The 26729-nt window shown below is 43.1% G+C and overlaps 1 protein-coding gene across 2 annotated transcripts; it reads right to left on the bottom strand.

The window, feature by feature from the left end:
- Positions 1-370: 370 nt before the first annotated feature.
- IFNAR1 (interferon alpha and beta receptor subunit 1) lies at positions 371-26099 on the bottom strand. Of its 2 annotated transcripts, XM_070597181.1 has the most exons (12): positions 25612-26099; positions 25067-25204; positions 20099-20222; positions 15746-15924; positions 13492-13649; positions 13238-13379; positions 12218-12332; positions 8840-9039; positions 8576-8730; positions 6249-6399; positions 5359-5504; positions 371-3861 (listed from the first exon to the last, which is right to left on the bottom strand). In XM_070597181.1, the coding sequence occupies exons 2-12, from the start codon at positions 25140-25142 to the stop codon at positions 3622-3624; spliced, it is 1686 nt and encodes a 561-aa protein (XP_070453282.1). In that variant the 5' UTR covers positions 25143-25204; positions 25612-26099; the 3' UTR covers positions 371-3621. The 2 variants fall into 2 exon arrangements, with proteins under 2 accessions (XP_070453282.1, XP_070453281.1); XM_070597180.1 differs by lacking the exon at positions 25612-26099 and having other exon boundaries at positions 25067-25270.
- Between the last annotated feature and the right edge of the window lie 630 nt (positions 26100-26729).

The following is a 26729-nucleotide window of genomic DNA, read 5'->3' as shown; positions in this document are numbered from 1 at the left end:
TTACATATAGGACTACAGAGACTCCTTAGAAAGAGCTTATCCTGAGAAGAAATACCGGTAAAAGGAAAACAGTTTAGTTCAAGAAGGCAGAGCACGCAACACTACTGCAAACTCATTTATTCAATTCCTCCAGCCAAGTCTTAAGTTGAGATCATGGAAAAGAAAGGAGCAAGCAAAAGGGCTACCTGTCCAGGAGCTCCGTGGGACAGTGACAGCAGTGGTGGCTCTTTCACGATACCCCATGCTGGACATCGGAACATTCGGTGGGGGCACAGCACCTCTATTATGAATGCCTCATGAAGGCACCAGTTGAAGCACTTTTGGCGCAGAAATGTTTATTAAGTTCAAGCACAACAAAAAAATCAAAGACTTTTGGCCTCAGTGTTTATTATATAAAATTATTTACAGTAATAGGGTTTAAGACAAAACTACAAATGAAAAACACAAAAGCTTATTGTATAAAAACACTGACGACATGGTTACGTCCTTCCATAACTCAATAAAACATACGAAAATGGTCACAAACACCGACTTGGTTCAAATTTTAGATTTCATTCATTTGTAATTATTTTCTGTGCATCTTCTATGTGCAAGGCAGCGCACTGCCATAGATGCTGGGGGTACAGTAATGCATAAAAGTCAGCCCCTGCTCTCATGGAGCTTCCAGTCTCCTGGGGACAGACACACACCAGATGAAACAAAAACACAACATGTCAGGGAGTCACAGCGTAACGGGGAGGAAAAGAGAGGTAGGAAAGTTTCTGTCCACTCCAAATTCTGAAGAGGGATCTGAGGCTACTTTAGAAGTCACAGTTTGGGGAGAAGATACAAACCCTAAATAATATTTTTAAAATAACTTTTTTACAGGTTGCAAATTTCTGGTCAGATCCTAAAAGTTTAGGGTTCTGAGCAGCATTTCTAATTTTCTAATTAGAATCTCTCCTAATAAATCCTTTACGGCCATACTAATGGAATGCGGCCCCCATCACATACGTGTGTGTGTGTTGCTGTAAGTAGGCATATACACGTTGACAGGCGCATGTCGCTATTCACATATGTATTAATATACTATTATTTCTGGCTGTGACGATACAAATCTTTTACACAAACTCTTAGATTACATCCAGCCTCTCCAAGAACTATCAACATTGCAATTCTGAGCCAGTTTATTGGTGCTCCCAAGTATATGGTATTTTCAAGTACATCATTCTTCAGAAAAAATACTTAGCACCTTCCAAGTGAGCACAGCCTGGAAACACTACATGCGGACCGTGATGAAGGATGGAACGGGAGTGCATTCTCACGTCTAGAGGACAAGGGAGAAATGAGGGTGTTTCTGTATGCTGCTGCTGATGCCCCCAGGCTTGTTCATCGAGGCCCACAGAGGGTCTTACCACGTAAAGACCTGCAGTCCCACATCTTAGGGACCCGACCATTTCATCGGTGTCTTTTCCTTTTAGTGTCTGAGTTTTCCCTCCTCCACGTCCCACAAGACACTGTTTCTTTTTAGGAAATCCAGTCCACAGCTGCTTTCTCCTGTGGGAAATCTGGGGCCTGAGCGCTGGAGGGGACCGCTGGATGGGCAGAGTATGAAAGCAGTGGTGGCAGGGGGTCACGCCAGGCTCCCAACCTACCCTCAAAGAGGCAAATTTCCATAGACGGGGCTTTACGAATGGAGGCTGACCCCAAAGACCTGCTCTCAAAAGGTGTGCTGGGGTCACTGAGGGATTCTCCAGCAGAGAGCTGTGTCTCAGGGGGTTCCTGGGCCGCCCTGATCCCTGCCATACTCTGCCACAAGCTGGGACCGCAGACCCAGGAAAGCACATGGAGTGCTCTGCGGAGCTGTGCCCATGCCAAGGGCGTGCTGAGTGTCAAGCCCCGCCCTGGGCAGCTGCCTCAGCCTCTCCTCCCACCCAGGTGAAGCTGTCATCTTGGCAGACACACTACATAAGGAAGACTGTTACGCATAGGCAGGCGCTGGGTGGCTTCCTCTCCTTTCCCCTCACTGGTCCCTCCCGGCCACAGAAGTCAGGTAGAGGGTTTCGCCTTAGAGGCTGCCAGAACTCCTAGACTCCTTTCCTGCAAAGGATCTCCAGGAATAATCCCAAACACCAAACCAACTTAAACATAAGCTAGAGGTACCTTTGAAAAGCAGTATACAATTTTTAAAATTAGGTTTTCTTTCCAGTTACATTTGCCCCTCACTTTGATAATAAATAATTTGCATTTTCTTGAGTATACGCAGGCTGAGCTGAGGGGATCCATGAATACTGCCTGCCATGGTAGAGAAGCCGGCCTGGTATGAAAAAAGACCCAGGGAAGCCATACAAACGAACAAACCCATTTGCCGCTGCTATTCACGGGTCTTCAATTTTTTTAGAAGTGGGTGGCCAGGTCTTTTTTCCTGGTCTGTCTAGGCTGGAAGCTCTGCTGAATCCTGTCCACCACGGGTGACCCTGCTGGCATTTTAAATACCAGTGGCCCAGCTTTCAGCATCACAGCAACATGTGGCCACTGCAGCATGACAACCAACAGATGGGTAGTGTGGGTCCCTGACCAGGAAATGAACTTGGGCCATCACGGTAAACGCCCCGAATCTTAACCACTAGACCACCAGGGCGGGCTAAACAACCCCAAGGTATGTTGAAAATTAAAAGCTAGTTATACACATTATGCTTCATTGTCACTAAAGTCACCCGCTTCTTTCCTACTGAATTATTCTACTTCTTACTCTGTCTGGTCCATCAGTAGCATTTTCTGGTCCCAAGGCTTCTTGCGTGCATTTGTGCCTAACCTCCACAGACTCCCATATCTTAAAAAATAATAGGAACTCTGCTAGTCAGATAGTTCTCCATTTCTCTACAACTTTTGTGAATGCAAATTCTAGTCAGAAGCCACTGTTCTAATAAGTTATGAATCAGGAACTCTTAATGTATCGAAAAGATTACCTGGTTTTAATCCTAAACTGCGGCAGGGAAAGGCAAGTGTGATGTTGGAGCCAATGTCCTTGGGATTAGTGGACAGAATTCCCCTGAAAAATTTTAAGGATCACGTTTCTGGTATCTGTGGATGTTTTTTAGAGAAAGCGATTTTTTAGAAAACCTGTGGTGGCGGTATTCAGCTTTTCTAAAGAAATTTCCAAAGGGCCTGCTTCGGTGTCAAACGAAAAGACCAGATGTTCTAAACATCTCTTGAAAAATAATGCACTATAATACTGGGAATGGAGAATGAACCAATGACACAGAGCAACCAGCAGCCCCGTGACAGTATTAACTGACAGGAACACACGTACTGCCCTTAGCCACAAACAGTCAGCACAGTGGTACTTAAGATACCATCAGAAAGACAGTCGACATCTTCCGGATTTAACTCATCTCAGCCCAGACAGGTCTTCCAAGCCTTTACACGTGGCAGAGAATGTAGGGAACTTTTCTCCAAATTCCTGTAATTCTGCTTGTAAACAGTTAAGTGCTTGACTATATTTTTAGAATCTATGACTTGAAGATGTTTTTTCTTCCCCATAAACCGAAAATCTTCTTGATACTTACTGAGAGAAGCAAAGAGGTCAGGCTCCCGGTAAACTCCCACAAAACTCCCTACCATTTGAGAGTTGGTTTCCGGTCACACAGCTCCCTGTAGTAGAACTTCTTCACTTAGTCCACTTCCACTATTTTCATCTTCATTAGAATAGTTTCCTGAATCCTGACTAGTTTGGGAGCCATATTTTTTGTAATCTTCACCAGCGTGATTAGTTTCTTCTGCTGCGCTAACAGTGTTGGTATTTTCAATTACAAAACATCTTTCAATTTGTTCCGCAGAAGTAGAAAGGAGTAGATTCTTTAGTAAATGTTCAGAGAAATACTAATGTAAAAAAGGAAAAAAAATAGAAAGAGATTATTTAAAATAACGAAAACTAGTTTTCTAGTCCTTATAGCTTCAGTTTCCTAAGTCCATTATCTAGGAAAGCCATGTTAGGCATGCATATTAGAAAGTCAGCTCGGAGCATATCAATTGCATTGTAATGTTTAGAACAGAAGCATCACTAGTGAGGTCACTTACGTCTTAATACTGCTTTTGGTGAGTACATGAAGAGGACCTAAGACAGGGCAGGGGGTGGAAGAGCACGGAAGAGGCAGGAGAGAGGAGAGCACTGGGACTGTGCAAATTTTATTTTGAAATAATAAAAATTCTTGCATCCAATCCACAAATATCCAGAAGAAGCACAAGTGATAAACTAATTTTTCCCTGTGCAGCTAAGATTAATTAGATGTTGTAACAAGCTAGTTTGAAGTTCTCTGAATGACAGCTGAGTATTAGAGTATACAGGAAGGATATCTAAAAACTCAGGGATATGAGAGTGAAATAGGATTCATGGGGCATTTTCACAGTGCTAAGCCTTTATGGGGGACCTGCGCACACCTCCATGGAGGAGGAGCACTGGCTGCATCGTATAGCCTAAGGGTACCCGCTCAAGCACTCTTCCGTGATTTGCTCAAGTTCACAGAGCTAATAACAGCTTATCAACAATTCACTTTCAGGCCCTCTAGCCGCAGCGCCTGAGCTCTTGACCATACTCCCAAGGCAGGCAACCTGCAGCCCCGCCCCCACAGGGACATACATCCCCAGGGCAGAGTCTCTGCCCAGGTCTTCATCACTGTCATCCTGAAAGCACTAAATGATGACCTCTTTAAATATGCTGACCTCACAGGAGGGTCACACAAAAACCTGTGAGGTGTCATGAGAGAAAACTCAAGTTGCGTTATTTCATTTTCTGTCATTTCTTCCAGTGAACACAGTTTCTGCACTGATGATAACGTTTTAGCCTTTTTGTTAATATAAAGACTTCCAATGGCACAACAAATGCCACAGTAAACTGCCAGAAAAATATGAGATTAAGGATAAACTTTACTAATCTGTGTTGTACTACATTAAATGACCGTATCTAAAGCTAATGTACGGAAACTTTGAAGAAAACACCCAAATCAATCTGTATTATTTTCTGACTATCAAGGAAACATATACATTCTGTTGAAATCAAATATATTTCCCAGGGCCAGCCCCATGGCTGATTGGTTAAGTTCATGTACTCTGCTTTGGCAGCCCAGGGTTTCACCAGTTCAGATTCTGGGTGGGGACCTACGCACCGCTCATCAAGCCATGCTGTGGCAGCATCCCACATAGAAGAACTAGAAGGACTTACAACTAGGATATACAACTATGTACTGGGGCTTTGGGGAGAAAAAAAAGAGGAAGATTGGCAACAGATGTTAGCTCAAGGCCAATCTTCTTCACCAAAAAAGATATATATATTTCCCATTTTAAGAAAAACCCAGATGTTGATCAAAAAAAAGAACATACCTCATCTACAGCAGAAGGAGGTTTACTTGATGGAAAGAACACATAATTGATACATCTCCAGAGGACTCTCACAACATAAACGACAGCTGCGAGAATAAGTAATGCAATGCAAATCCCAGCTATAAGCAAGGTTCTGGAAGTATTTCCTAAAAACAAAATAAATGCTGTTTAGCATCAACACGTGTTTGGACACACAAATACATTAATAGTGCTGACGTCTGTGTGTAAGATTAGCTATGTGAAAGGAAATACAAAACCTATTAAATAATACCCTCAGGAATACTTCTGCCAGCCTGGCACACACCACAGGTGCAGGCAATGGGATCTACATTTAAGGAGTGGCTCAGGCCAGTGAATGAGAGGTCCTTAGTGAAGGACACAACATTGACACAGAGCTCCAAGCACACTCAGTATTCTCCAGCCCTTCTTCTGAAACACACGGCTAGCACAAGTAAACACACCCTGTGACTAAGCTCCCACAGGTCAGCCCTACAAGCTGTAAAATACCAAATGGAAGGAATTCACTCCCTTATACAAAAATTTGCACTTGAACTAATTAAGTGCTTTCTGCATGACAACTATATTAAGCATTATGTAAAAAAAATTTAAAATAGTCTTCCATTAAATGCTAAAGAATAGTAATTAAAGGGAATTAATTGTGGATATTGGATGAAATATAAAGCATTAAAAATACTGAATTGAGCTGAGTATTAACAGTATTTTCTAAAACTGTGAGACTTAGCTTGGAGGTCTACTTTCGACTCATCGTTCATGAAGAAAATATTCTCTTTTTCAGTAAAAAGGAAATATTTTATAATTTTCAACGAATTCAGTTATTTTTACTGTCTAGTTACATTTTTTTCAAAAGAGACATAATGAAAGATTCTGACCTGGTTTTGTCTTCTCACACACAGTGTCACTAAAATCACTGCTTTTATTCCACTTTTCCTCAAGGATGAGCGCTCTGGCCTTGACACAATACACAGTCAGCGGTTTCAAGTTAAGAAAAGTAAAATCAGTTTTTTTCTGTAGAATTTTACTCTATTAAAAAAAAAGGTAAATCATTAATAAAATTTAGCCGCCTCACGAAATCAGATAGCAAATATCTATTTTCTGAGTTCTTTAGATATTCAATCTAAGGCTGGTCTCTCCCAAACACTTGGTTGGTATATGTTTAAGAAATATAAATTCGTTTTGGGCAACACATAATAACCCAATCGGAAAATGAAAAATGCTGCTGCCAGAAAAGAATGTGACATATTCCTAAGACAACTCTAATTTATAAGTACATGCTGATTTGGTTTAATCGCCGTCCTATGACTCTGCTTAGTGGCAGAATGGTTTAGGGCAGGGGTTCTGACCTCAAACTGGCTGTATTAAGGTATCACTTACAGCTCTGCAGCCTCAGGCAAGTTATTTAATTTCTCTGGGCTCTATTTCCAGATCTGTAAACGAGGACAATGACTGCTCATATCTGTATTAGTCTGCTATCGCCATAATCACATTATATACCACATCACCACAAATAATTACAACAAAATAATTGTGTAACAAAACATTCCATGGCTCACAACATATTTATTTTCCTCACTCATGAGCGTCCCTATTGGCTGGGGGAGCTCACACTGCGGCTGTGGATCGGCTCTAGGTCTGCTCCACGAATCTGTCTTCCTCCTTGGCCAGAGACCACGCGGAGCATGCTTTCCCCTCGGCAACAAGAGAAGCATGAGGGCCAAACTGAACCACGCAGGCGCATTTCAGGCCTCTGCTCACATCGCCTCCACTCACTTTCTACCGTCTAAAGCCCAGCATGACTGAAGCAGTAATGAACACTCCAGCCCAAGTATTTGCTGCGCAGTCATTTAGTCAATCGTACTGTCTGGCAGGGCTGTTTTGAAGAATGATTGAGACAATTCATGGAAATAACTTAGCACAGGACCTGATAAATAATGAGCATTCGATAAATATGAGTTGCTATTAGGACTGTAATTATTGATGTATTATCCAGAATATGACAGGATGGCGACTAAAAGTTATTGAATCTCTATTATTGGTCAAACAACGTGCTAGGTATTTTCCTAGATCTCACCTCATTTTAAAGCTTATAAACAGCCTTTCCAAAAAACTTAGTTACTATGACTACCACCACTTTAGAGAAGAGGAACAAAGTCTCAGAGAGCTAAAGTACCTTACCTAAGGCTACACAATATGGTAGCTTGAGACCAAATTTAGGTTTTCCTGATCTGGGGACAACTGAGAAGTGACCATAACTCTCAATGGGCTAAATTATGCTATGGTTACAGTGTGTTCAGATAGTTAAAATGAAAGTCGCCAAGCCACTGGAATGGCCTTAGCTTTCCAACAGAAAATGAAATAAACTTACAGAATTTACCAACTCAACTGCACACAGTTTTTACAGGTTGATTCCTTGATTGTAATTCGACGGGGAAATAGGAATAATACAGCTTAACCGACGTTGTGTCTAATCTTTCTCAGTGGGTTTTGAATTTTAGTGTTTCTCAATCTTTTCTTCCTCTCCACCTCCCTAAGGAGCCTTTTAAGATGATTTTTTTCTAATCTCTCCCTCACCAAAAAGTTGAATACTGAAGAATAATATGTTGTTGGGCAAAGTTGAACTCTGGAGGCATGCTTTCCTCCTGGAGGGCCACAACCGTCATAATCTAAGATTCTTTCGCCCCCTAAGAACCAATTTCTGCCCCATGGGAGGTGCCCTGCCCCAGGGGGTATTTGGCAATGTCTGGAGGTATTTTTGGTGTCATAACCAGGAGGGAGCGCTACTGGCATCTAGTGAGCAGAGGCCAGAGATGTTGCTAAGCATCCTATAATGTGCAAGACAGCTCAAAGAACTATCCAGTCCAAATGTGAATAGTGTTGAGAAACCCTGGTTTGGATGAATACCTGGGAATCACATTAAAAAGGCAAATTCCTGAGTTCTACCCCCAGAGATTCAGACAGAGTAGGAACAGGCTGAGGGATCTGAATTTTAAAAACAAAGTGGGGCCCAGGTGCAGGGGATCCATAACTTTACGATGTTTTGACATGGAAAGATGCTAATATTCTTCATCTTGTAAATATCTGAGTTAATCACATGGTCTGAAAGTTTAAAAACTTTCCTAAAATTTTAACTTCAAGCTTTGTTTACCCAAATCATAGTTATAACTCTAAACTGCAAATTTATACTACACCGTCTTTTTACCTGAGTATCTGAAGTGTTTTCCCAAAAATTAATTTCATAAGTTAGTCGGTAAGGCTGGTCCACAGACTTGTTTTCAGACTCTTTTGGAGCACCGATATAGACACGCAGAGAACCATTAACGGATTTCAGGTTAATAAGTGGGGGAAGGATGATAGCTAGAAAAAAATTGTGAAGACGCAATGTTCAATTCCGACAAGAAAAACGATTTTAAGAATTTACACCAAATTGAAGAATCATATCTAAGGCAAAAAACTACTGGCTTACTTTGTATTTCAGTATCAAATCTTTTCTCTTCAGACCAAAGAGATGTGTTATTTCCATTAGACGCTTGTACACGGACAAAGTAAATTCCTCTTGAGAAAGTACTTCGAGGAAAGACACACTGGGTAGTCTTGACATTTTCACAGTCTGGTAGTTGTTTCCATTTATCCTCATGTTTCCCAGGAAACTTTTTTAAATAGCCACTTTCAAGACAAAAAAATTTTTTTATTCCAAACACATTAATTCAACAAATATTTACTGAGTACCCAGAATACATTAGACTCTGTTAGGGGCTAAGGTTACAGAGAAAAACAGTCCACACCCTCAGAAAACTCACAGAACAGTGGAAGACACATGTATACAACACAAAAGACGAGCAAAGATCCTGCTCCAGAGTGTGATAAAGGAGTGGTGTGCTGGAGTTGGCTCGCACCAGTGCACAAAAACAACCATCAAATTCTCAGGAATGCTGTGAGCCAGTTGTTAAACACAGCCATTATTAAAAATTAAATTGTATAAACTTAAATCGTATTAAAAAGTAATAAGTACTCAAAACTCAATTCTGTCCAAATTATTTGACTACATTTTATTATCTACACTCAAGCCTATTTATGTCTATTGTATCTCTTGGGTGGAAATATTACATAATGGAGATGCTACTGTGCTGCTCTTCCCAACTCCATATTCACCAACACCATGTTGGTGGCTTCCAAGTGGCCATGGTGGGAGTACCTGTAGCATGAAAACTAGCAAACACTACAAATAAGGCTTTTCCCTTCTGGAAAGCCAGTTGCTAAACATGTACCAGCACATCAGTGGGGAAGGGCTGTAACAGAGAGACACACCAGTGTTGTAAGAGCAAGTCTCAACAGAACATGGGCGCCTAACAGAGCCTGGAGAGGTCAAGCCAGTTGCTCAGAAACCAACAGCTCAAAGCCCCCCATTTCAAGCCTGGGATTACAACAGCCTCCCAACTGGCTCCCTCGTCTTTAGCGTCCCCTAGTCCATCACACCACAGAGAATGCAGCCATCTTCACCCTCCTCGAGTGCACACCTCGTGTGACCTCACCCCTCAACACGAGATTCCCAGTGGCACCCAATGCCTGTAGCATAGTCCGAGACTAAGCCTAACCTTATCCCATCCTACTTATTCAACTTTCTCTCTCATTGCTCTCCCACGCCCAGATGCTCTGCTCCTCTCGGAGCAGGGCTTCTTGGCTGTGGTAGGCAAAATTCCAAGATGGCCCCCAGGATTCCACCCCCTGGTGCCCATGTCCTACAGAATCCCCTCCCCTTGAGTATGGGCAGCAACCATGAACTCCTGACTAGGTTACATGATATGGCAAAGGGGTGAAGGGATTTTACAAATGAAATTAAGGTCCCCAATCAGTTGACTTGGAGTTAATCAAAAGAGAGCCTATCCTGGGTGGGCCTGATCTAATCAGATGAGCCCTTTAAAAGAGGATCCAGACGTCAGAGATGCCCTCTCCTGATGGTCTCCAAGAAGCAGGCCACCATGAGCTCTACAGTTGCAAGAAATGAATTCTGCCAACAACCACAGGGGCTTAGAGAGGACCATGAGCCTGGCGTGAGATCGCAGCCCCAGGTGACATCTTGATTGCAGACTTGTGAGACCCTGAGCAGAAGACCCAGCTAAGCCATGTCTGGACTCCTGACCAGAATTCACTGAGACAAAAAAGGTGTTTTTTAAGCTGCTAAGTTTGCGGTAATTTGTTACAGGGCAACAGAGAATGAATACTTCCCCTTTGCCCCCACCTCATTTTAAGTCTTCATACCCTGAGCTTTCCCCTGTGCTGTGGCCCCTGCCTAGGATGCCCCAGGACGTCAACAACAAGAGTTGTCCACTCCGAAAACGGCTGATTCAACAACAAAGGCCTTGTCCACATCTCATCTCCTTCCAAATGTCCTCTTTGGTCTCTCCAGCCCCATCCACCTTCACAGTTCGATTTCTACAACCCTTATAATCTGCACACCACTCCTCAGTGCTAAATCACCCTTTGCTATGCCATGTCAGCTAACTGCTTCGGATTTTCAGAACCATGTGTTTTATTTTGCTTATCTTTACAATTCCTTCAGTGCTTTGTATGGTGTGCCAAGAACGCAAAAGAAAGTCAGAGGGGGCTGGCCCTGTGGCCTAATAGTTAAGTTTGGCATGCTCCACTTCAGTGACCTGGGTTTAGTTCCCAGGCATGGACCCACACCACTCATCTGTGGCCATGCTGTGGCAGCAACTCACATACAAAATAGAGGAAGACTGGCACATATGTTAGCTCGGGGTGAATCTTCCTCAGCAAAAAAAAAAAAAAGAAAGAAAGAAAGAAAGAAAGAAACTCAGAGACCAGCCATTAGAAACTCTTATCCCTCTTCAGTCTCTGGCCCTATTATTTAACATACTCCTGAAAGTGAAGTATACACAAAAGATTACTGCTCAGTTTCCCAATCAGTGTGTGAGTTTATATATATATTGAGGGGCATGTAGGCACATGAACATGTTTCCACTATGCAAACTGTTCTTGGTTTAAAACTAACATTAAAGGATCACAGGAGTATCAGCGACCCTTCTCTCTCGTTTTTCTGTTTCTTTCTCATCTCTGTCTTCTCACTCTTCCATTCCTGCCTTAGCTATACTTGTCTTTGACCCCTCTATTCCTCTGCCCTCAATAAATCTGTTTTCCCCATTCCTTTTCTCCCCATAATCCACTTCTTCCACTTGATTTTCCTCTTCTCTTTATCCCCTACAATTTTCCAGTCAATATGAAGTAGACACAGTTCTCTTCCAGGTAGGGTGCTCAGACTTCATCCATATCTAGCTAATCTCTACTCAACCACATAGAACAGAGTTCTCTCCAACTTTCTTAATTTCCTAGTAAAGCAATCACTAAAAAATCTATCAAACGCACTGAAATAATCAAGAAAATGGGAAGGCTAACTTGAATTGAACAAGGCAGAGTGACTGGACTGAGACCATTTCAAGGACTCATGGAAAAAGTGAATCTGGAAGACAAGATCAGGGGCACCTGCCAAGTACTCCAGATTGGGGAAATAACCCGCACAACTGGAATCACGCTGTTTTAAAAAAGAGCAGGTAAGAACACTAGGTATTATTAGAATACATTCATTTTACAACAAATGAAGAAACTGAGGCCAAAAGAGGTTAAGTGATTAGCTCAATGGCATCTGGCAGAGCTGGGACTAGAATTAAATCTCATGTTTCCAATATATCATAGCTGCCTCTTGATCGGTCAACATGCGTGCACGGAGTGGCAGGTGTCTGAAGTAGAGTGAAAAGAAGGAGAAAAGAAGCATGATAAACAGGGCAAACTAAACTAGGCAAAAGGAAATTTATGGAATAAAACTTACTAGAGCCACTGAGCTTGAAAAGTCATGTTTTCATATTTGTAATCCCATTTAATAATATAGTTCCAATTATTACTATCGATTTGTATATTTTCTGGCGGAGGCAGTTTATTTTCAACTAGAAGACAAAGAATACACAAAAATGCAAACATTTTTACTCTAGGGACATAGCATATGGTAAGAATTCTTAACAGCGTGGGCAAGCAGATAAAAGGCTTACATTTTATCCTTATGAGAGAATAGTTAAGTAAGTGATGGTTAACATTCAGACTACGTAATACCACGCAGCCACTCAAAAGAACGTGATCTATTTATATGCACCGACATACAAGAGGTCCTCAAACATTAGGTTAAACAAGCAAGTCATAAAATATACCTAGCAGGATCCTATTTTTTAATTTAAAAAACAAAACCCAAAAAACTGTATGTCTGTGTCTATGTTCTCTAAGCCCTGAGAAGGTAGGAAAGGATACACACAAACTCCCAGCCATACTCATCTCTGCTAAACGGACTCGCGGGTAAGGACGCAGGTGAGACAAACTTTACTTTAAACCCTTCTGTATTGTCTGATTTCAAAAACAAAGCATATTAAATTTACAATTAAAGTAATAAAGCCAAGCTCCCACCCTTGACCTTAACTGTCAGCAAGATGTCAGTGATTAAACATATCCGGATGATTTCCTGTTTTTACATCTCACTTATAAAAGTAGACTTTTTGCAAGACTGACTATTCTTCTAGCAACTACCTCCTCCTTTTTGTGGATTCTGAACAAATAATAACAGTTTTTGTCATTAGAAAACATTTGGACTTTTAAGCAGAATTAATTTTCATTACTATCTACTTGAGACAAAAAAACCCAAATAACATTTTTTTGCTTATATAAACGCTGTTATAATGCTTTTCTTTTAGTATCTAATAAACCATCCTATAAACTTCAGCAGCTAAGGGGAAAAATGCCGAAATTAATAGTTTGCGAATCTGTCTACATAGTTATTGAATCTAAAGCAAAACTTGGTCCTTACCTGTGGTGTTTATACAGGACACCGGGCTATACAAACCAACTTTCCGCTGCACACGTAGTCTTGCTCTAACTTTTAAACAATAAGTAGTCTCTGGGGAGAGTTTATAAATTTTATCTCTGGGATAGACAGTTTCAGTCCTTTTCTATAATGAAAAAAAAATAGAAGTTTGTTCTTTAAAAAAGTGTAAGTCAAATTTTAGAACTAATTCATGTCACTTTTTCCTCAGCTCAAACAAAGGTAAAAATAATGCTTACTTCTCCGCTTGAAGAGTTTTTCCAGATGACTAAGCTATACGTAAAGCTGGAACTATCCATGGCCCACATGACGCTATCTTGTGTTCCAGGAGGAGAGATGTTCAGTATTACTGCCCTATCTTCAGCTTCTAAATGTACTTCTGGAGGACCAATCTGAGCTGTAAAAACAGAAATGTTTGCTATACAACTTTATTAATACAATTCCAAAACATTCATTCAACAGGTACTTCCGAGCACTGAGGATGCGCCTGGCATAGTCCAACGGAGAGAGTTCCTCATGGAGCCTACAGTCCAGTGGGGGATGCGGCAGAAACCCCAAATAAACAGAGACATATAATGTCCTGTGTGCTCTAAGGAAACATGAAGTAATCTAAAGGGACAGAGAACAGTAGGAAGAGCTGTTTTAGATAAGTGAGTCAGGAAAAGCCTGTCTGAGACATTTGAGCTGAGACCTGAATAAACTGAGGGAGTAAATCATGTGACTATCGAGGGGAAGGATCTTCCAGGCTGAGGGTCCGTCTGGTCAGAGCCTCTAACATGGGAATGTGCTGAACATTTTCGAGGGACAGTAAGGGGTAATGAACGGCTGAGTGGCTGAAAATGGGCTCAGAGAGGTCGCCAGCAGCCAGATAATGAAGGAAGAACTTAGCAGTTAACTAGTCTGTGAAGTCACGGGAGGGCTGAGATCAGATGATGCCACGACCTGACCTTCATTCTGGAAAGATCATCCTGGTCAATGCACGCGGAAGCAGGGAGACCAGGAGGAAGCTCCTGTAGTAGTTAAGTGATAAATGAGTGGCTTGTTGGAGGCGGGTGGCCGAGGTGGGAGTGAGAGGGGACCGGATTCAGGACAGACTCTGAAGGCTCATCCTTCAGAACCTGTGGATGGATGGGATGAAGGGTGTGAGGAAAAGAGATGTCAAAGAGGACTCCAAGCCTCTTGGCCTGAGCAAACAAATAGTTAATGGCCCTAAGAGAACTGGCAAAAACTACAAGAAACGCCAGTTTTGAGGGGGAAAATCAAGAGCATTGTTTGGCCGTTTTAAATCTGAGATGACATTTAGACGTCTAAGTAGAGGTGTTGAATGGAGAGTTGGCGATTCCAGACTAAAGGTAAGGAGAAGGAATGGGGCTGGAGACATCATTTCGGGAGTCAAGAGCATACAGATGGTATTGGAAACCGTAAGATTACCAGGGAGTGAGTGCAGAAAGAGAAGAGGTTTGACGACCCACCAACATTTAAGGTTTGGGAGACAAGGAGAAACTGGTGAAGGAGTGACCAGTGAGCAAGAGGAGAGCCAGGAAAGGGCAGTAGCCTAGAGATCCAGAGATGGAAGTTTCAAGAAAAAGAGAGTGATACCCATGTTGATGCTACAAAAGAAATGAACCAGAAGAGGCCTGGGAATTCACTTGGCATCATGGAGGTCACTGTGACCTTGACAAGAGTGGTTTTAGCAAAGCGATGAGGAACGAAGCTCGAATGGAGTAGGCTGAAGAGGGAGTGGGAGGAAAAGAAGTAGAGAGGGGCGCTATGGGTAATTCTTTGAGTTCTGGTATAGGGCAGTGGTTCTCACACTTCTTGGTCTCAAGATCCCTTGAGACTCTTAAAGAAATGGAGGGTCCCAAAGAGCTTCTGTTTATACGGGTCATGTCTTACGATAGTTAGCATATTAAACATTAAAACTGATAAAAAGCTTAAAATATTTATTAATTCATAATAAAACAATAATGACAAACCCTTTACATGGTAACAAATATTTACTATAAAAAATAACTATATTTCCCAAAACAAACAAAAAAACTTAGTGGGAAGAGGGGTGCTGTTTCACATTTTGTGCAAATCTCTCTGATGTCTGGCTTAATAAAGACGACGGATGTCTCTCACACCTACTCCCTCATTCAGTCACCATAACACACAGCAAACAGCCCCTGGAAAATTCCACTAGACACTCGAGAGGGAACGAAAATGAAAAAGGCACCTAAGTCTTAGAATTATTATGAAAAAAGCTTTGACTTTACAGACCTCCTGAAAGAGTCTTGGGGACCACTCTTTGAGAACAGCTACCACAGGGAAAGCAGAAAAATGAGGCCACACCAGGAAGAAGATAAAGATTTAAGAGAATCTTTGTTCTTTTTTTTCCTTTTTAAGATGGGAGATTTTACATTATGCAAATGAGTAGGCATAGTAAGTGAGCTGTTCTGGCTAATATTTTACAAAGAATATAATGTAATTCAGCTGGTAACTTTTTCTTACCTTTTTGAAAGGGTATAAATGAGTCGACCTCATACCATGGAGAAGTGTCATTCCCTTTTTCTGCTCTTACACGCAATTTAACTTCGTCGTAAACATTTAGCTGGAGTGAAGAAAAGTCGCATTGGGTACTAGTAACATATTGACATCCAGGTAATTTTATCCAGTCATCGATCTCAGGTCTTTAAAATTAAAAAGCAAATGAATGAATGAGCAAATGTATAACTACAAAAGAGCGTCAAACACATTTTCTGTTTACTAACATTATAAAGCTAGTTTAAGGAGCTATTTCTTCCACTTGAGTTAATGTCCTGGTAACACTTGAGTGTGTAACATTCCACTCTTTTTCAATGCATAAATTCCAAATTATTATTTATAAAATGGAACAATTTTGACACAGTTAATTTAATACCGTTCTAGAATTTTGTGTGTGCATTAGGATTTAAAAGAAGCTGAGGGAGAAATGATCCATAATGCAAAAGCGGACTTAGCGTTGGCTTTGTTAAAAATAGTTGTGTGACCTCTGGCCAATTATCTTTCTTGAGGGGTGGGGGGTGGGGGAGACTGGCCCCAAGCTAACATCTGTTGCCAATCTTCCTCTTTTTGCTTGAGAAGGATAGTTGCTGAGCTAACATCTGTGCCAATCTTCCTCTGTTTTGTATGTGGGATGCCGCCACAGCATGGCTGATGAGTGGTTTGTAGGTCCACGCCTGGGATCCACACCCGCAAACCCTGGGCCACCAAAGTGGAGCACGTGAACTTAACCACAATGCCACTGGGCTGGCCTCTTGGCCAACTACTTTGTATTTCTGGATGTTCTCTTCCTCACTGAAAAATCTGAGAACTGGATTTGATGATTCCTTTCTGACCTGCTCCTATGAATAGATTTACTAGCACTAAGAAAGACCTCAGAATCAGTATGGTTTGAGAATTTCTTCTGCCCTTCTCAAAATCAAACCAGCCCTTCCACTTTCTGCTCTCCATAATTTCTTCTCTTACATCACTAGAAACAAAGAACTGAAAATGTTAACATAAACTAACAAATTCCTCAAGGTGAATTTGCTCCATCAAAAAGTTTAAGTGATTGATGATGGATTCTTCAAACACATGAAGAAATTCAATGGCACGGAGACCCTAAAACAGAAAAGACATGTTGCTACAAAGCAGGAGAAGAGACTAAGGAGGTGAGGACCAGAAAACAAACATTAGGTTTCAAAACGGCTGCCTATGTTAGGCCCTGTCTCCCTAAAACCAGGCAGAGAAACTGTTCTCTCAGAAGGTATTTTTGTCAAGCCTGATTCATAGTTCCAGCATCAGCTTTTTTGGGGGTAATATTGTAGACTTCATTTTAAAGATGCTTTAAGATAATAGAAGCCAGGGATGATACTGAAATAATTTTTGTGCTGACCCAAAGACAAGTCTTCCTTATTTTTCAAAAAGGAAACATTTTAAAAAATTACCAAAAAATGTATACAAGCATATGGAACACTTCATTCCGGGCCAGTCTCCCCTTCCACTTTACCTCTGGGGAAATTAAGAAACTCTAACTAAATCGGAGTTGGGAAGGCCTGTAGGGGGAGCTCTAAGGCTCTGTAATACACGTCAGTTACACCAACCAGGAGACCTACCCTTAAATCTTGGACAGGGAGTAAAAGTACTGCTGAAGGGAGATCTCTCATCCCATTCAGCAATAGCCAGCCAATGAGAAACGCTGCAGCTCAGCCAATGAGAAGCTGTTTCCGCCCTGAACTACTACTTTGCCCGGTGGACTTTCTTTAGAACAGCCCCTCCCTACTCTGCCTTTTTCTCTCTAAAAGCAGCTCTCCTCCTTTCTTTTCTGGATTTCCTCTGGCTTGCCATAGCATGCACATCCTGAACATCTTGGCTATTCCCGAATAAACTCATTTTGAGATAAAGCAACAGGTAAATTTGCTTTCTAAGTTGAAACCTATCTGAGATTAAAGCTGGCATTTAATGATACCGTTCCTGAGAAACAGCTCCACATCAGAATCTATTTTTAAAAATCCAGTGACTCCAGAGGCTGGCCCTGTGGCCGAGTGGTTAAAGCTCTGCTTCGGGGGCTTGGGTTCGCAGGTTTGGATCCTGGATGTGGACCTACTTGACTCATCAGCCACATCGTGGAGGTGTCCTGAGTACAAAATAGAGGAAGATTGGCACAGATGCTAGCTGGGGGCTCATCTTCCTCAAGTGAAAAAAAACAATGAAGAGCAAGGTTGGCAATAGATGTTAGCTCAGGGCGAACCTTCCTCACCAAAAAAAAAAAAAAAAAAAAAATCCAGAGACTCTTATTATAAACAGAAAAACTTATAAAAAATTTAGGGGGCCAGCCCCATGGCCGAGTCGTTAAGTCCACGCACTCTGCTTTCAGGGCCCAGGGTTTCGCGGGTTCAGATCCTGGGCGCAGACATGGCGCCGCTCATCAGGCCATGCTGAGGTGGCATCCCACATGCCACAACTAAAGGACCCACAACTAAAACTATATAACTATGTACCAGGGGGATTTGGGAAGAAAAACGAAAAAGTAAAAAACAAAAATCTTTAAAAAATTTAAAACTAAGCCTTGATATGGTTTCAACCCACCCTCACTCTTTACATCTGTCTTGCCTGCTCCAGGAGATGCAGCCACACACAATATTACAACTGCTTTTGCATATAAGAGAGCTACGGCAGTGGTAGCTACTTTCACATTTTCTTAAAAAAACCCCAACTTTGTCATCTAGAATATTTACATCATAACAGAATATAATTTGAAAATGAACATGTAACCAATATGTAACCAAAACAAAATTCATTTCATAAAAACAGCTTCATAATATAACTACATGCCATCTTTATCTCTCCTATTCACTGATAGATTCTTAGCACCCAGGAGAGTGTTTGGCATCAAAAGCACTCAATAATTATTGAAGAAAAGAATGAATATTCACACTACATACAGCATAATAAATTTGAGATATAAGGCACAAACACTGATCTCTTAGCCTGCATTCTACAGGCACTGGAATCCTAATAGCTTACTTATGTGTCTATGTAGCATTTGTCACCAGTGGTATATGTCCTACATTCTGAGAAACACAATATTAAAAAATAATTGTCTGCTGCTGCTATTAACGACATTGCAATGGATCACTTACTCTGTCCCACTGAACACTTTATATACAATTGTTCCACACTCCTAACCACCTTCTCAGTTAGACACTTTATTACTGGGGTGTCCCAGCCCCATCTTCCTGGGGCCATCCTGGTTTAAGCTTATTGTTCCAGCTTATCTAAAATTAAGAGCCTCTTTTCACTCTCAAAAGTATCCTGGTTTGGATGGTAAATTATATATGGTCCTATCAGTTATTCTCTCTACTTCACAGATAAAGAAACTGTGATAGAGTAAGTGGCAGAGGACGGATTTAAAGCTAAGCAGCCTGGCTCCAGTCCATAATACACAGCCCTGTGCTGTCTCCTTGAACTTGGCAGCCTGGCATGTTTTTACCAGGCAATTATTTATAAAGCTAGCAGAACAGAACAGAGTAAGAACACACTGAAATAAGGCATTTGATGCTAAAGTCAAATGGAAGCGTGGAAAGACAACAACATAATGTGTGAAGGGACACGGATATGAGAGCCCTGTCCGTGCCTCTGCTCTTTATTATAAGGGTAACTTTCAATCAGGGAATCTGAAATCACCTCTGTTAGACCGAAACCAGTTCTTTAATAAGAAAATTCTGAACTAAGCAAAATTGCTAACAAAACTCAAAGTTGAATTTAAAGAAAAATCTCTAGAGAGAAAAATTCTTAAATTATCAAATCCGAGAAAAACTATAGATGTATCTATTTGTGTGCACGTGTACACATATATATACATGCATACACACACAAATTACTAAAGTAACCCCACAGTTTTATTAGCGATCACCTGGAGAACAATAGGCCGGGGCTATGGTTGCAGGGGTGGGGATCACATGAGACCTGGCGGCCTAGTCCAAGACTGTGGACGGGCCTTTTGGGGTACTCTCCCATATCCTCAAGAGATGCTCTAGTTCAGACCCTAATTCATATTTAAAGATGCTGGAGCATCCAGAACAGAGACGATACGGCTGTGGACCACAGAAGCTGTCTGCCATCCTCATCCCCAAAACCTCTTCTGCTTCAACGCCCAAAGATGAATTTGACTAAGTCTCTATTTGTAGAAATGAAGTTATAAACACTACATAAAGTAGACATAAAATTTCTCTAAAAAAATGAAAAAAACAAATGTTTCACAAATCTGAAAAAAAATTACGGTGTTCAAATTATAAAACTTTTTCAGATGATTCTGGCAAATCAATAAGTAGAGTAACGTACATTTGATAATCTACTGAAAAAGTCACATTGCTGACAAACTCATCGCTTCCGCTCCACTTCAGGATACAGCTGTCATCCACGATGTAGACCTCTACATTTTGAGGAGATTTTAGGTTTGTTCCCTCTATAAAGGCAACAAGAAAGAGACAGTTATACATACACTACAGTTATTTTTAAAAACGATATTTGTCCCTTCACATCACAATTAAAGAATATTTAAATATAACAAGATTAAATATATAAAAAAACTTTTAAAAACCTATGACTGCTCTCAGCACAAGGAGACTGCTAATTATTTATATCTGCATTTGAGAGAGCTGGGAAAGGGTCGAGTTTTTTTAACCTATAAAAAGTGAGTGCTATATGTCAACTATATCTCAGTAAAGCTGGAAAAAATAAAGAAAAAAAGTATGCACTGTCTTTCAACTGGAAAAAAAAAAGTCTGTATAAAAACAGAATTTTTCTTTGGTCTTGGAAGTGATACTGATGTAAAGAACACAAGGTTCAATGGTTTTACAGCCTCAGTTTGGTTTCACATTCTACATTCAGAGGTAGACAGAATTATCAATGTTTATCACGTCAGCCAAGCCCGACCGGAACCTGCAAAGGTCTTGGCTGCTGAGCATACCAAGTCTGAACCCTTCTGTTTATTTTTATGTTTATTTTATTTTTATATTTACATGTATTTATATATGTTTATTTTATATTTATGTTTATGTTTATTTTCTAGAGACCTACTCTCTCTCTTATACTTGTAGTAAAATCTTCCGCCCTTTGGATGTCTTCTCATTTTTCCTTTCTGGTCCCTCCAATTTGCGTTTCTCTTCCTCTCTGACCACCTGAATCCTCCTAGACCAGCTCCAGTTCGAGCCCTTAGAGAAAAACTTCCTCAAATACTGCAGCTCATGCTGCCCTTGCTCTTCCTTTCCATGTTGCCACATGAATCTGTACTGCTCAGTTTCACGCTACAGTCGATGTCCTCAGCACTAACATTGTACTAACATCTAGTGGGCGCTCAAAACTCGTTGAATGAAAACGTCTTTAAAAAAAATTGCTTCTTTATGTTAAACACAAATCTCCAACCAGATTACAAGTTCCTGAAGGGCTGGGTCTATATACGTTCACGCTTAATCTTCGTTTTACTTCATTACAGAGTAATCAGTGTAATGTTGGGGTCACAGAACTTCATTACAAAGCGCTTTTCTTTCACTATCGTAAGCTACAGTTTTTAAGAGATCAGCTTTTCCATTTATTCCCTGTTGCTAAAACATTTCTAGCCTTTCCTTCTCCCTCAGGGCAAACATGTTACGTCCTTGTAGACTTCCTGCCATAAGGGTCCTTGCGTAGAACTTTCTCTACTGGGATCGCTTCTACTTTCCAGTTAGTGATATTATGGTATAGAGGCAAAAGGGGAGACATCTGAGAAAACATTTTCTGAATTTTTTTTAAAATTTGGGGAGGTACTCATCGAGTGTCCCCACTCTCAATTTTCCGTTTTACACTCATATTCTCCAAGACTTCATCAATGAATAGAATACTTCCTCTTATCCCACTCTTCGAAACTTAGTTTCCATCCCATTTCTTGGAATTTTATAAGATTCTATGCAGGCAAAGGGCAGTGATTGGGGTTTACAGAGGTTAACAGAAGATCTGATGGCATTTGTAGTCTCCAGTCCAGAATATTTCAGTAATTCTGGGCCTTGATTTAGGAAGACGAAACCTGATGGAGTAGAGCCAGGGACCTCCTCAGGGATGCAATCCTGCTGCTGCTAAAGGAAGGAGATCCTGGAGTCAGAGGCATCTCGGCACATGGGAGAGCAACAAATACCTGGCTGATAAACGGACAGGGACTCGGAAATACAGTTATTAACCAGGATTGCAGATTTCATAGATTTTGTTCTATTAGTATTGTGACTAGAAACCAGGCAAGGAAAGGGTTAATGAAAATCTGATCCATAAGTAAATAGAGTCTATCAAACGTTTTCCAGATGTCGATGAAAATAATCCACAACCAATCTATAAATGAAAATTTGGGTGAGTTTATTCTGAGCTGAAATCTGAGGATTATAACCCGAGGCCTTTCTTCCCAAAGGAAGAAAGGGCACCAAAGAAGTGGGGTGTACAGAGTGGTTATATACCCCCAGAGAGGATGTTTCACATAGGACTGAAATGTCCCTTTTACAACAGTCGCGAGACTGCTCTGTCGGCACAGCCATTGATGGACACAGCAGGTAGGTCTTCTGTCTCAGTGAACGCAGCAGGGTGGCAGTCTGTTGTCTCCAGCTGAGCGGTCACAGGTGAGCTGGGTGGTCAAAGGTGAGTGCAGCAATCAGTTCCTAGCCTAAGGAAAGATGCATATCCCTAAGGAAATGCCAATGAGGGGGGAAGTTGCACCTTTATCTCAAGGGCCTTTGTTCTGGCCATAGGAAATGTCTAAGCAGATACACAAAGCTGCTCAACAGCCACAGTCATGTCCTTTTGGAAAAAACAAAGTCAGGCCGAATTAGGTTTATACCAAATGTCTTCCTCATATACTCCAATATATCCTATTGCTTGCCATTTTTATTTGTCACAGACAAGGAGAAAACTAAATGTACTGTTTTTCAGAAGCTGGTGTCCTCCTTTTTGCAGATTTTGCCATCCTACAGTGAAACTCACATGATAGCAGCAGGACCCGGCAAACTGCTCCAGCTCCAAGCGTCCAAAAGTTACCTGGGACCTGTTATGTACTGGCATATCCCACTGAGCTCCGTATGTAATGGCATAGAACTCAGTATGTAACCGCCTGCACATGCGCCCTGATTAGGCCCAGTTGTTACACAGTTGCAACCTATCATTGCACTCTGATGTATAAAATCTCCACCCACACTAAGCTGGGGGAAGGGGTGGGGGCGCACTGCGGTGGGAGCTATCCTCCATTACTTGTGCAAGCAATAAACCTTTTTTCTTCACTCACTTCGCCTTAGTTGTGCTTTTTGGCTCTGCATTCACCAAAAGACGGACCTACTGAGTTTGGTCACAGAATTAGCAACATCCTTTTGATAATAGTGCATTTCACCCTTTTAATATGCAAAATACATAAAAGGGCACTTAATCCAATCCTTCTGTTTATATAATTGGTTGCTTCCAATCTTTCACACTCATATTGATGACCAGACATGATTTACTAGCTTTTTAAGTCTGACAGAAATTCAAACATCTACATCCACACAAATATGAATTTCCTCCCATATTTTGGCTAGTTTTCTTAGGCGAGGGTCCCAGAACTGCATTTATTAGGTTTAAAAGTATGAATATTTTTTATGAATTTGAAAGATAGATCAATGTAACGATCTCAAGTTAGGATTAACATTTCATTTAGTTTTGAACATTACGACTCCTTTGAGAAGAAAATGAATTAGATAATTGAAAGATAACTGGGCCCTTAACTACAGGTGGATAATAACTTAAACTGCTTGGCCCTTAGGAAAACAGTCCAGTCTAAAGCCCAGGGCTCTCATGCTAGATTCCTAGGGTTTTAAAGATTTTATTTTTTTCCTTTTTCTCCCCAAAGCCCCCCAGTACATAGTTGTATATTCTTCGTTGTGGGTCGTTCTAGTTGTGGCATGTGAGACGCTGCCTCAGCGTGGTTTGATGAGCAGTGCCATGTCCGCTCCCAGGATTCAAACCAACAAAACACTGGGCCGCCTGCAGCAAAGGCCGTGAACTTAGCCACCAGGCCAGTCCCTGGATTCCCAGGGTTTGATTCCCACTCAAGCACTGGCTAGCTGTATAGTCTTAGACAAGCTACTCAATCTTTCAGGGCTTCAGCTCATCTGTAAAACGAAGATAACAGTGCCTGGCTTTGTTCTGAAAGCTACAGGAATTTATACCTTCAAAACACTTAGAGCAGTGCCTGGCAGTTAAGAGCACCATAAATGCCAGGTGTGCATAAACTTAATTTTAGCTGCTCTCCTCTAACCTAGGTTAAAATTGGGATCTTCCCGTACTTCCTCCTGGAATGTCAATTCTACCTGAAAATTCTCGGAAAATTCTTTTTATACTAAAGCAAACATGAGTTTAATGCAGAATTTTCATGAACAAAAGATTTCAAAGAAACGACCCCGGGTTCCACTAGGACCCTAGCACCCACATCCCACACACTACATCTGTGGAAGCGTTGGAGAAATAGGACACAGTGTATCACATCGAGGCACAGTTTTCTAAACTGACAGCTAAGTATTTTGAACCCACCAGGCGGCCGCAGGGACCTCCGGGATTCCTGCCCTCGGTCGCTAGGCCCCGTTTCTCTGTGGGTACCCCTCCTCACTACAAAGTCAGCCTTCTAATAGTTGCCATTCCCCCGAGGCATCCCGGCTAAGCATTAAAAAAGGCAGCAAAGCCGCCTGATGGCCGCTAGCCTTTGTGTTTTGCCGGTGTACTTTTCTTTTATTATTACTTTTTATTAGACTGTACGAATCCTGAGGGCAGAGGAATTCTTGCAATGCTCATCCTCTTCCCAAGTGGGTCTGAGTAAGTGTTTACCAAACTCAGGAAATACGTTTCAGAAACAGCAACACAGTTCGTAGCTAAAGCCCTGTTCGTTATCAATCGTGCCCAGCCGCGCCGCGGGATTATTCGGAAACAAACCAACCCGACGCGAAGGCCCTCGCACACCCAGCAGCGCGAGGGTGGGAGCCCGGGGCGCGGCCGGAGGGAGGGCGGGAGGGGCGGCGAGGACGGCGTCCCCGGCCGGGGGACCGGTACACTGGCCCCCAAGCAAGCGGCCTACAAAGAACGCGAACACCACTCTCTCTTGTTTGATTTTCGATCCCGTCAATTCAACCTGAACGCCGCGACCACGGACGACCGGCGGTCTCCCAGAGGGGACGTCTGTCCCTCCCACCCACCTCCCGGGGCCCAGGCTTCCACGCCGCCGCCGCCCAGCCTCGCGCGCCCGAGCCTGCGCCGGGACCCCTCGTCTCTCACCTGCGGCTGCGGGCAACACCCACGGCGCCCCGGCGACCAGCACCAGGGTCGTCGCGCCCAGGACGGCGAACATCATCTGCGGACCGCCGCTGGCCCTGCCAGTCACATCCTCGGCTACCCCGACCGGCGAGCGCTCAGCTGCGCGAGAGAAGCCTCTTCTCGCAGGCCGCCTCTCCCCGCCCCTCCGCCCCGCCCCCGCCCCCGCCCCCCTCCGCTCTCCCTGCCTCCGCGCTCGCCCCGCCCCTCGGAGTTCGCCCCGCCCCTCCGCTCTCCCTACCTCCGCGTTCGCCCCGCCCCTCGGAGTTCGCCCCGCCCCTCCGTTCTTCCTTCCTCCGCGCTCGCCCCGCCCCTCCGCTCTCCCTGTCTCCACGCTCGCCCCGCCCCTCCGCTCTCCCAGTCTCCGCGCTCGCCCCGCCCCTCCGCTCTCCCAGCCTCCACGCTCGCCCCGCCCCTCGGGGTTCGCCCCGCCCCTCCACGCTCGCCCCGCCCCTTCGCTCTCTCCCCCTCCCCCTCGCTCGCCCCGCCCCTCCGCGCACGCGCCGCACCGCGAGCCTGGCGAGTGTTGGGCCTGCGGCGTGGGCGGCAGAGCGCCGCCGCGCCGCCTCGTCGGTCGTCCTCCTTCTGGCCAGTGACTGCCAGCTCGCGGTCCGCCCTCGTATTCTCGTAAGACCGCGCCTACGTGGAGGCCTTGACCCTGGCAGGCACGCGGTGCGCTGCCAGTGCGCCTGCGCAGGCCGCGCGGCTCTGGAGGCTCTCCGCCCTTCCTGTTGCCTGTGGCCCCCCGCGCTGCCTCGAGCTCGGCGTCGCCCTCTCCCGCCCGGGCCGCGGCCCCCGGGGGCTTGGGAAAGAGGGGTTGCGGCGGCGGGGGCAGCGAGGGAGGCTGGAATGAGGAAGCTCCGCGCGGGGCCGGCCGAGTCCTGCGTGCAGAGCGCTGCCGCGAAGGACGGCGGTGTCCAGAGTCAAACCAGGACGCGTCGAGCGCTTGTTTTCGGGGCGCCTGGGCCGGGGGCGCACGGGCCCCGGGCGGAGAATCGGGAGGCCACCGGGCTCGGTGGGCTCCAGATCGGCGGCCTCTAAGCTGTGATCGCCGACCTTTATGAGTAAACAATTTGAGCCCACCATCCAAATGGTGATTTAAATACCTTAGAAATAGATAATGTACATTGTGAAAATAAGCAGGATGAGAGACGGAATAAGCCATCAAATGCTTAGCTATTAATTATAACAACTAAGCAATGTAGTATTATCAATTTTATGGTAAAATGAATATTTGTAGAGAACAGCGCAATTGACTATGCCTTAGAAACAACTTTGAGGTATAATTTACATATTATGAAATTCACCCTTTTTAAGTGAGCGGTGATTTTTTAGTCAATCTACCCAGTTGTTAGGCCTCATTTTTAAAAACTTTGGATTATCGCCTTGCGACTATTTTTAGGTTTGATTTCGAGTGTGTCAGTGTTTTGTTTCAAGGACGTCACGAATGGAAAAATACCCCACGAGGATATGTGGATCCAAATGGAAGAAGGAAATTCCTGGTGGCAATCATACTCGTGTTGAAAGCCTTTCCAATGATTCTTTGAGTAAAGTTTTTATTAAAATTTCATTTCCTGCTGTCCACATGTTGTTCTTGCAAACTGTTCTATATTTAGAACAATGGGCT

Source organism: Equus przewalskii, chromosome 27 (genome assembly GCF_037783145.1).
Source record: "Equus przewalskii isolate Varuska chromosome 27, EquPr2, whole genome shotgun sequence".
NCBI lineage: Eukaryota > Metazoa > Chordata > Mammalia > Perissodactyla > Equidae > Equus > Equus przewalskii.
This window is presented reverse-complemented; position numbering and strand designations above follow the sequence as displayed.

Coding starts and splice junctions, on each gene's coding strand:
- IFNAR1 (XM_070597181.1), bottom strand. CDS start 25,142: ATGATGTTCGCCGTCCTGGGCGCGACGACCCTGGTGCTGGTCGCCGGG. Junction 13,380..13,491: donor AAAACTCTTCAAGCGGAGAA/GTAAGCATTATT, acceptor TTTTCATTATAG/AAAAGGACTGAAACTGTCTA. Junction 8,731..8,839: donor ATTTGATACTGAAATACAAA/GTAAGCCAGTAG, acceptor ATTTTTTTCTAG/CTATCATCCTTCCCCCACTT.